This window comes from Diadema setosum, chromosome 5 (assembly GCF_964275005.1).
Source record: "Diadema setosum chromosome 5, eeDiaSeto1, whole genome shotgun sequence".
Taxonomy (NCBI): Eukaryota; Metazoa; Echinodermata; class Echinoidea; order Diadematoida; family Diadematidae; genus Diadema; species Diadema setosum.
The window spans coordinates 14,174,452-14,185,961 of NC_092689.1; the positions used below are offsets into that span (position 1 = coordinate 14,174,452).

General features: G+C 43.7%; 1 protein-coding gene across 1 annotated transcript in view; it reads left to right on the plus strand.

Annotated features, from left to right (window-relative positions):
• Positions 1-11,304, plus strand: part of LOC140228601 (uncharacterized) — a 57,141-nt gene extending 45,837 nt beyond the window's left edge. The window contains exons 14-19 of the mRNA XM_072308831.1: positions 752-891; positions 1,382-5,945; positions 6,810-6,948; positions 7,519-7,704; positions 8,538-8,629; positions 9,528-11,304. Of these exons, the coding sequence (XP_072164932.1) occupies positions 752-891; positions 1,382-5,945; positions 6,810-6,948; positions 7,519-7,704; positions 8,538-8,629; positions 9,528-9,633 (5,227 nt within the window). The 3' untranslated portion in view covers positions 9,634-11,304. The remainder of the gene's footprint in view (positions 1-751; positions 892-1,381; positions 5,946-6,809; positions 6,949-7,518; positions 7,705-8,537; positions 8,630-9,527) is intronic.
• Positions 11,305-11,510: the final 206 nt, after the last annotated feature.

Here is an 11,510-nt window from a genome sequence, read left to right on the forward strand (position 1 = left end):
CTTCCATGTATGCATAAGAATATATTCGTGATACTTAATCTGATTTTATTTTCATGTATACAGCATGAACAAGATACAACATATTCCTTGTCCTCTATTAATCTATTAACTTTTGGTCGGGACATTTTATCTACAAAGCCAGCTAACAAATGTTTGAAATATGTGGCATATAGTTGATCTTTGTGTGTGTGTGTGTGTGTGTGTTTCATAATCTTTATTATTGTCTGTAAAGGGGAAAAATTGACGGCTATTCATCACTTCCCATGGCATTTTTGATGGTGTAACTTTTTGGAAAGATAAATCATGATATGAATTATCAAATGTGTCACAGCATCAGCTTTGGTGAACTTGCTTTGTTTTGTTTTTTGTTTTTTTCAAAACTAATACGAATTGGTCAGTTTGAATTGAGGCCATCAGCAGTCACCATTTGAAAATCGCTGCTTTGAATTGCAATATTTCTTGGATTAGATTAACCTAGAAGTGCTGTAAACATTTCTTCAAGGACAGTGTAGTTTAGGTCTTTACGCAAAAAAAAAAAAGAAAAGAAAAAGAAATAAGAAATGTTATGTAAATGTTTAAAAATGTTAGTGTTTTATTAAACACTGTTGTTGGTACATACTTGTATATTTCATAATTCAAGAGATGAGTACATGGGGACCTATTACAGGTGGGCTTTCTGTGGATCATATGGAAATAATTTCCTCGCCTTATCTGTACAATGTCAATTTCATCTGTTGTGCGCTCTTTTCAGGATTGTCTTCCCCACAGTTGAGGGCAAGAAAACAGAAAATGAAGCGGGGCCCCAGTTCCTCATCGCCGGAATCAAGAGAAGGCGTGCCCCGTTGCCATGGAAGTACCAACAAGCCAGTCAGTCTGCACCTTCTCCTGCTGGTGAGTTTTGCTGGGATGTATGCTAAGATTGTTGAGACAGTATATCAAGTGAGCTTTATAAGCATCTTTAAAATGTTAAGTCCTGGATAGTCATCAGTAATCTTAACAGCTGTAACAGGTCATCTGCTACTCACATCAGTTTGTTTTAATTTTTTGACTTAACTGTTTGGCCTTGATAAGAAACAGCATGTGGTAGCTCGTTCTCAATGGGGAAAATGCATGTGTTGAATTACACACTTCAAATTAGAGTTTGGTAAGGAAACAAACAGGTATGTTATAGTATGTTTGATGTAACTTGAAATAGTGTGTAAGCTGTTATTTTTGCATACAGATATTTTAGCGAAAGAGGAGCTCACAGACATTTTTGCGAGATGTTGTCTTTGGGGATTGAGGTCGATGCTATCGTAAATGCACTATTATCTATGTAAATTATGTAAATTGCTTTTATTGCTCTTATCTTTTTATATATGTATATTTATGTCTCATGCAGGACAAATGGCAGCCTCAGCCATGATTGCTAGGATGGCTCAGCGGCATTCGCCTTCCCCTACTGTCTCACCCAGTCCACCCCCACCCAAGGGAGGCATCTTCCCGCAGGCTGTCCCGCAGAGGCAGAATGTTCCACTCCCGGGACAAGTCAACGGGCAGATTCCCGGCCACATACATGGTGCAGCCGTGACTGTGCAGAATCCTCCCACTGTGCCGAGTCAGGGACATGTGCCGGTACAAACCGGTCAACTTCCAACGCAGGTGCAGCTGCAAGTTCAAGGAGGACATGCAGGCAGTCAAGCAATTTCTTTCACTACTGCTAACCCAACAACAGCTGCCCGTGCTCTACCCCCTCCTTACACTCAGGCACAGCTTCAACAAGTTCTGCAGCAACAACAGCAGCAGCAGCAGCAGCAACAACAACAACCACAGCAGGTAGTGCAAACGCAGCATGCAACAAACCAGGCTGCCGTGCAACATCAGAGTGTGATAAACCCACAGGCTGGACCAACACTGATGCAGCAACAGCCTCAGCAGCAGTTGCACCATCCACCACAACATCAATTTCAACCTCCACAACCACAAATACAACAGCTCCAGCCTCAGCTTCAACAACAGGCACAGCATCAGCAACTACAAATTCCTGCAACGCAGCCACATCTGTATCAGTCACACCAGCCACAGTTCACACCACATGCTCAGCAACACCAACAGCAACAGTTACAGCCACAGCCAAATGAACAAGTGCAGCCTCAGCTCAGGCCACAGTCACAGTTGCTCCAGCAACAACAACCACAGCCTCAGTTTCAACAGCATGAAGCACATCCTCAGTCACAACAGCATCAGCCACAGTCTCAATTTCACCATCAGCCACAGCCTTCATCACAACAGCTGCAGCCACAGCCTCAATTGCCACAGCACCAGCCTCAACACCATCAGCCACAGCCTCAACTACAACAGCTTCAGCCACAACCTCAACCACAGCAGGTGCAGTCTCAACCTCAACAACAGCAACCACAGCCTGAGGCACAACAACATCAGCCACAGACCCAATCGCAGCAGAACCAGCCACAACAGCAGCATCCACAGGCTGTCCAACAAAATGTTGGAACTCCACACAGTGGACTCGGCCAGTCCCAACCTCAAGCAGGATACACAAGTATCGCTGTGGCCAGACCATCCCAGCAGCAGTCAGTACCGCATATACCTCAGGGAGTTAATAGTGTAAGTGTTGCTGATATTGTAGCTGGGAATATGAGAGTGCCACAGCAACACCTCAGTTATAACTTGCAGGAGAATAACTCCAGGCAATTGAATGGACAGGCATTACAACAGCAGATGCAAGGAGCAGGACCCACTGTCAATGGCCCTCAGAACTTCAGTGGTACATCACAGTCATTAACAAAACACACGCAAGTTGTTTCAAACATCAGTGAGGCGACAACTAGGACAGCACAAAGTTTACCTTCAGTTGTGATGCAAGCGCACAATGGATCTCCCTCAGTGCTTGGAAATGCTGTTGAAAATCAGTCTCATGAAAACTATGTATCGCTTCCTGGACAGAATGGTACCAGCCAGCATGTCCAATCTTCTGATAGCATGTCAGAATCGAGTACAGAGTTGAACTCTAAGAGCAGAAGCAATAGAAGCAGGAGCAATAGTGGGAAGAAGTCTTCGGGGAGGAATACCCCTTCCAGACAATCTAGTAGCCCCAATAGGAGTCCAGGGGCAGCGGAAAAATCGCCAAAGCCATCAGCTGAGGATGCACCCACAGAAAAGTGTCAGCCCCCTTTGAAAGTACCACTGCCCGATGGAGAGGTGCGGATTGAAAAGATCCCTAATGTCCATGCCATGGGAGTTGATGGCGATGATGATGATGGGGATGACAGGACTGATGTAACGGAGGGCATCATTCGCCAAATTGCAGGATCCCCAGTCCTCAATCAGAGCTCATGTCATGTGCCAATGGAGGAGAGTGAAAGCTTGGTGTCTGAAGTGGACACAAACGATGAGGAAGGATCTCAAACGCCTGACATGAATGGTGAGACTGCACCGACGCCTGAACCTGCACAACAGCAATTATCACAGAATGCGCAATCAGTTGCACCAGGAACACTGCCCAATCAACAAATTGGAGTGCTGAGTCAGCCACAGCCACAGGTTCACATTAACCATCACTACCAACTTGCAACAAATAAACAATCTGGAACTACAATCACAGTGGGGCAATCACAACCTCAGCCACAATTTGTGATTCAGCAGCAAGTACCAGTAGTATCAAGAAGTGTTGTCAATGTGCAGGTGCAAGGGCAGGTGCAAACTGGACAGGCTATCTTGCAGACCCAGCAAGGAACCTTGGTTCAATCTCACTCCGGGAGCCTTCCGGCTGGCACTGTGGTTCGAAACGCAGGAGCAGGAACTGTAATCCAGACGCAAAGTGGCAGTTATGTGCAAGTACAGCCGCAAATTCAGGTTCAGGGTCATCAAGCGGTTATCCAAACTCAGCCAAGCTTTCAAGGACAACAGTTCCAGGCTCAGATGCCTTTGCAAGTTACATTAGTACCACAGGGGCAGGTCCAGCAGCAAGTTCAGCAGCAGCAGCTGAATGTGGTGTCAGGTGTGCCACACTTACAACCTGGCCAAACCATGATTATGACAACCAACTCACAGCAAGGCAACTTCACGCAGGCCACCATCTTGTCGCAAAATTCTGGTCAGTTGGTTGTGCAGAATGTCAATGGTCCTCCTCGTACCGGCCCTAAGCCGATCCTTCCACAGCCTCCAGCGTCTAGCATGTCCCAAGTGCAGACGACGCAGAATGTCCAAATCAACAGATTGCCTGGTCTTCAGGGACTGCAGAGATTGCAAGGTCCATTGAGTCCAACTAACCGAGATTCACCACTCATAAAGCGATTGCTGCAGCAAGGTCCTGTTCACCCAGCCCCTGGAAATACAATTTCCCAACAGCCTCAGCTACAGGTCATTCAACCACAACAGGGTCAGATTGTTCTGAACACTGTTGGACATTCTCAAGGTGCACCCATGACAGTGCAGACTCAGGGACAGACGATGCCTCTGTCTCATGTTCAAGTTGTTACACATTTGCCTACTGGAGTATCTGTTCAGACTGCTCCAACCATCGCAAACATTCCACAGATTCAGTTGCATCACCAACCGATCTTACCAGCTCTCCCTGGCTCACCGAGTCCAAACAGAGTCTCCAAAGAGGCCAAGTCAAAGAAGAGTAAATCCAAGCACAAAAAGAAAGACAAAGACAAAGACAAAGAAAGGGACAAAGATAAGATAAGAAATGGGAGTTCAAAGGATGACCATGCAAAGTTCAGGTCACCAGGGGGACATGATGATGGACAGAGTACACCTGGCAAGGATACAAGCAAGAAAAACAACTACTCCATTCACGTGATATCTGAAGAAGGGGATAAGAAGGTCATTGGCGTTGTGTGCAATGGCCTGCCTGTTCCTCCAAGCACAGAAAGTGGCGATTGCAATAATTCCGTTGACCTTGCAAGGAATCGAAACCAAGACTGTGTGGCAAAGCAAGGATTGCCAAATGGTTACATCGGTGACACCTTGCACAATGATGTCAAATTGGCAAAGGATAATTTTGTCTCACCACTGGCTTCCAAGGACATTGAGAGCCTGCTGAAGAAGGCCCCACAGACAATTGGCGATAAAATGGAAAGTCTTGTGGGAATGAAGAGGGACTCTGCAGAGAATGGTATCCTTGCTGATAAGCTAGGCAAGCCATGTTTAAACCATGTGGTGAACGGAGACGATCGTCCAGCGGTGAAAGACAATTATGACGGCAATAACACCGTCAGCGATAGACTGGACAAACTCTTACATGGGGCAGTACCAAACCTTAGCCAACCTAACATTCCAAACACCAGTACTCCTAACCCCAAAACAGCAGGACTTGTCGCTTTCTGCCGTGATATACGCTCCAGCTTTCCCATCCCCAGTACCGTGCCTTCAGTCACTGTGGGAGCAGTGGCAAATGCCAACAATAACAACCAACAGAACACTTCTCAGTCAGTGCCTGTCACAAACTCTCAGACACGGGATGTCCCACAGTCTGGCAGCAGTGCTTTGAACGAAAGGACTCAGCACAGTGCGAATCAGTCTGGCGATCCTGGCCAGGATGCGAATCCGACGTGTGCGACCAGCTCTCAAGGAATGCCACCAGCGAATCCCACGTCAGCTACCTCAACCCAAGCTTCCTTGCCTCAGCCCGCATCATCCCTCTCCTTGCCTCTCACCGTACAAGTCCCCAGTCCAGCGGTCTCCCAGAGTCCCTGCTTCAAGAGACCCATCGACGACGTCCTCCAGTCGCCGGACGGGAAGCAGTCCGCGCCATCCAATCCCCTGGCCTCGCCCTCGCACACAGCTGCAGCACCGCCCTCGCCATCAACACCTCGCTCCACCAAGAAGAGGAGACATTCGTCCTCATCCTCGACGTCGAGCTCGAGCAGGAAGTCGTCCAGCAGCAGTGGAAAACCAGCTCCAGTGCTGAAGTATGTCTGTGAATGGAAGGGATGCATCAGGTAAGTTAGCATATGATATACCCGATATTTCTTTGAGTACTATGATATTTATATTCAAGTCTAATGGGCTATTCTTTAATCGTCAGTGTGTATGTGTGTGATATGCTTTTATTGGTTCATGTAGATGGCAGAAATCTGGTCAAGTTTGAAAAATATAATTTTTTCTGCTTATCAATGTAATAATTGTAGCCATCTGGTGATATTAAGCATTCACAATTTTTAGAGAACTAAATATTACACAAAGTTTCTTTTTGGTTACCAAGTACCAACTAAAAGTAGACATGTGCACAGGATTTTAATTGCCTATAATTCACTTTAGCAAGTTCTCCATCATCATAATATGTACTCTGTCCTGATCCAGAATATGCCATGCTAAGCTTTATACCCTCTTTGTCATGCATTGACATGGTTCTGTCATATCAAATAAAAATTAAAATTGTATGAAAGTATGTGACAGGCAGCTTCTTCCTCTAACACCCCTAGCTTTTCCCTTAACCCGTTGAGGACGAACTTATTTTGCTACAACGTGCATTTCCCATAGACACATGCGCGAGTATAGTCGGGACTCGTCCTCCTTGACGGGTTGAATGATTCCAGAGTATTCAACAACAGTAGTTGAGTGAACGTTTCTGTCACCTAGAATGGAGTATCCATCATGATAGTGTTCCTTCTGTTGGTGACTGACATCGTCAGTATCTTTGATTGCCGGTATGTGGTTCTGTATAATGTCACATGTTGCAATTCATTCAGAGTTTATGCTCACAAATCATTACTTGAGATCGATTCATGTCAGTCATGCATTATTTTAAACATGAAATGTTTTGATGTGGGATTAATCATGTTGTTCTCTTCTCTTACCACCAGGAAATACCCCTCAGCCAAGGCTCTCCATACTCACACGTGTATCAGCCATGTACTCTCCGTCAGCTATAGAGGGCTCTGTGAGTGGGAAGGCTGCGACAGGATACAGAGGCAACGCTGGTCGGTGGTCAGCCACATAATGGTGAGATTGATGAATCACTGGGCTCCCTTGTGTGTGATCTTCCACATTAATTGAGAACAAACCTAGCAATTGACCAAAACACCCCCAGTGGAAAACAACAGAAAGTATCGCTTGGCTTTTTTCCCCCTTATTCATTCCTCCCGTCTGTAATTTATGTGTTGGGCCAACTCGTCCATGAGATCTAGTTTGGCTCCCTGCATTTCCTTCTGATGAAATGATATGCTTCTGCAACTCAAACAGGTGCAAGTGTTTGAATCGGATATGTTACTTAGCAAAAGACCATTCCCGCGTGTGTGAAGGGGTAAAGTGGTGACATCTTTCATTTGTCGTCATACCCATGTTCATGGATGTGACATGTCTGTGCATTTAAACTTTAGAGCTGGTTAAATAGACTAGTATTAAGTCAACAGAGAGTTGAAGAATGTTTTTGTGTCAAGCTGATGAAAGAAATTATGTAATCTTTGTACCTTTTTTTTTTCCACTTATGATATTTCATGTGCCCGGATGATCTTGTTTGTTAAAAAAAAAATAAAAGAAATAACCATTGCCTTATTTCCATGTACTGTATAGGACAAGCACTGCTCAGAACAGGCCATTCAAGCTGCCATTGAGAAGCGGGCACAGCGTGCAGCACAACCCACCCCACCCCCATCGCAAGACCCCTCGCCCCAACCCCCTCCAATTGTCTACAACGCCCACACGGCCTACCATGCGATACGACGCAGCCTCCACACGCCGTCGCTCAAGGAGCTGTTGGTAAGGATCACTTCCCTACTTGAAACATTTAGTTAGCTCGCTGGCAGTTGGAAAGACTGGTCACGAAAGGGATGATTCATTGATAGCCGCCAAGGTCTACTCTCCATGGAAACTTTGACCTTGCAATGAAAGAGGCCATTGTTGAGCTTCAGGAGCCAGAGCGTTTTCAGCTCCAATTTGTGCACTTGCATCATGTCATTCATTGTTTTATTGCCCTTGAATCAGCGAAGAGTAACATTATTGACAGGTCTGACGGGCATAATGAAAGGAAAAATCTGACATTGGTTCAAGGATGTCCGATCGGTGTGAGTTCAAGCACTAAAAGCTAATTGCTGAACTTGAATTGACAGAGCAGAATTGGCAAAGTTGAAATGATAATGAATGCAAAACATCGCTCTCTTTTATCAAGCTCGGGTAGAGAGTCATCACTGTCAAGTCCAATTACGCAATTCTGCTGCTTTTGAAGCCTGCATATAATACAATACAGTTTAATCTGATATGTTTATTCCCTCTCCCTGAAATCAACATATGGAGGAATGCAAGCATAATTTGGTGGATTACGTCATTACGTTCAATTTGTATTTGTAAGGCAGCTTTATGTGTACATCAGTAATTCAAAAAGTTGTTTGAATGGTGATATAAGTGCATTTTTAGTGTAAGGGAAAGTAGCATGTGCCTTAAAGGGAAGACTTGCATTGAATAAATCACTCAAAGAAACGAAAAATGTAGTCCAGGATCAAAAGAACTTCACATGCGTTGATGAATGTATGGCATTCTTGTGCTGTATTGTGAAGTTGTGTATTTCCTTCTTTCTTTCTTTGTGCCCTGTGTAGGGTGAGAATGAGGGTCCAGTCACAAAGAGTATAAGACTGACAGCAGCGCTGATTCTGAAGAATCTGGCCACCCACTCGGCGGTGGGAAGAAGGTAATGATGATCCTTTTAGATTAACACTCCCCATTCAAGGTGCATTCTCACAGTTGAGGCCATGCCACAATGCTGCCACATGGATGAAATGGCTAGTTATTCACAGTAACTGGCCTGTCGTCAGAGACATTTGTGTATGGATACTGAATAATGTGGCACTGGTTGAGTCGGGGTCTCTTCGTCCACTCCAAAGAGTCATTAGCAAGGAAACTTATGTTGCTTTTGTTGAGACATCCGTTTATTAATTAAGGAAGGAAATATGACAATTTCCCCAGCAAATGGATATTCTTCTTCCCACTTTGCTTCCATCATTTCCATTCTTTCTTTTTCCTTTGTCATTTATGCATGCTTGTCCATATACCTCTTATGGTCGATACATAGATATGGTTAGCATTTGTTATTCTCGTGATGAAAATAACTTGTATGGACAAGTTATTGTATTCGCTTATGTTCTCATTTTTCATGTTCAAAATGAAAGCTCTGCAATTTCAAGAGAGTTCCACTCAATCAACCTTCTGGAAGTGATTCATATTTGTATACATCGGTTTACTAATGTGGTGGTAATGAACATGTACGGCTCTGCAGTATATGTCAATGTAGCTGGAAAGTGGCAACCATTCATATTTTGATTGAAAGAAGGTGTACTGCGTAAGTGTCACTGGTATCATGAAAACACAACACTTTCAGCCTGCACCTCTTGGTGGTAGGATGCGTATAGAACTCTTTGTTCTGTGTGTGATGTAACTGTAGATAATCAACAGTATCATGGTAGCTTTAATAAAGAAGAATTGTAACATGATAACTCAAACTCCCTTTATGAAAAAGTAGTTTTCAGTACAAAGTTAACAGTTAATTGGACATTGCACAACATTTTCACTGTCTGGTTTTGCTGTTGCAGGGAGATCCGCAAGCACGAACTACTCCTGGCGCGGCTAGCCATCAGCAACATGGAGTCATCGACGACGCTGGCCAAGTGTCTGAAGGAGCTGGACCTTGACTCATGACACTAGCTGGACGACCAACAAAAGAGTCGCGGAGCACAAACCCGGACAACTCTTCCTTTCCTCTCTGCCCCATCTCTTTCTCTCCATTTGTGTGGCCAACAGAGACGTGTTGTGCCACGAGGGAGCGTGTGTCGCGCTGACTACCTATAGTGACGGAGAAGGAGGAGGAGGAACTAGAATGCGGTACAGAGGTGCTACACGTCCAAGACCGTAGAGCAGCTTGGTGAAATACCTGGGCAAGGAATGAGAGTGCTACAAGATGGTTAGCTGCATTGCACCATAAATGACTGTCATGCTGCATCTTATTGATACAGGAAAAAAAAAAATTGTCAACTGGCAGTGAGTGAGGGTTTGGTGCTAGGTGTCTGGGTCCTTGGTTATGAAACATTGCCTAAGGCAAAAGGAAGAGTAAAATTTAGAAGGCGAATGTGTCTGCATGATAGACCGTATTTTAGAAACAATGCAAGAGGGTATTAAAAGACTTTTAGTGCTACTCTGAGATGGATTGGATACCTTGTGACAAATTCTTTTCCAAGTCTCTTTAAAGTCAATCAAAAGGAGCCTGATGCTTGTAGTTCAGGTATCCTGACTTTATTTTTCATGTCCTATTGTTCGAGGCAAACCCTGTTGCCATGTGAGGAAAACTTTTGACAATCACATTTCTTTTAGAGACGAGAAGATTGATGGTAAAGTGCATGGATTAAATGCACGCACGCACAAAGCAATCATGTGAAGTGACAAATTATCCAGTGTTTAGCAGATAAGGTTAACAACATCAGGTTATTTATTACTTGTTGGGATCATGCAGTAGTTCTGTGCTCCATTTACTGTTTGATTTCTGGTCTTGTTGTGTTTTTTTGAGAGAGCTTTTGGAACAAAGGATTTTCAATTTCTCTGAATGCCTCCCTGTAGTTTTACCACATTTTTTTTTTTTTTTGGTTTTCAAATCTATCTACTTAGTGTTCTACAGCAGGACGTTCAATCTCTTCCTAATCAGCACCAGAGCATTCCAGGTGTACTCGAGGCTTCCTTTCATGATTAAAGCCGGCCACTAAGTTTGTCGTGGCAGTTTCTCTTTCCCCTCCTTTTTGTTTTGTGTCTTGGATTTTTTTTTTTCCCTTCAAATTTCACTGCCATGGGGGAGCAAGAGACACTGTTCTATCAAACTTTGGCAATAACCTCTGCTCCATTTTACTCCCCACCTCATGGAGTACAATAGTCCATTACCCTTCCAACTCATACACATTGTTCTGTCTCTGGGATCACATTCTAAATCAAGCATTTCTTCGTGTAAATTTACTGGCATTTGCTTTATTTTGTTTTGTGTTGTTTTGGTTGTCTTGAAAGAGTTTTCTTCTTGGTTAGTGTAGATATTATTTGTAGTTTGTGTGTGGGTGTTGGTGTTTTTTTATGTAGTCTTTTCACACAATCATGTCACTGTTCATCTGTTAAAGAATGAAGAAACTTTAAAGATTTTTGTTGAAGAACAAAGCTCCCACATTCTGACCCATCATATCAAACTATTCATAAGAGTCATGGGCCACAGTTACAAAAAACAACAACATTAGATTCCCACTTTTAAAGTATTTGGTAAATGGTGAAAGGGAAAGCAGATATACATCATTGAAAACTAGTTTGCTTCATTATTATTTTTTTTTTTTTTTTATGATAACCCATTATAACTGCAAATTCACAACGGAAAGCTTATATTTTACCTGACAAAGTTTAGGAATGAATAATGATCTATTTGCTTTTTCCCCTTATATTGGTGCTGGTAAATGTGCTGTTGATATCTTGTAAAGCTCTCTTAAATTTCTTCTAAGTGCAAGGATTTATCAGTTCAGAAAACCGTGCATCTTACATGGGTTTACACAGTT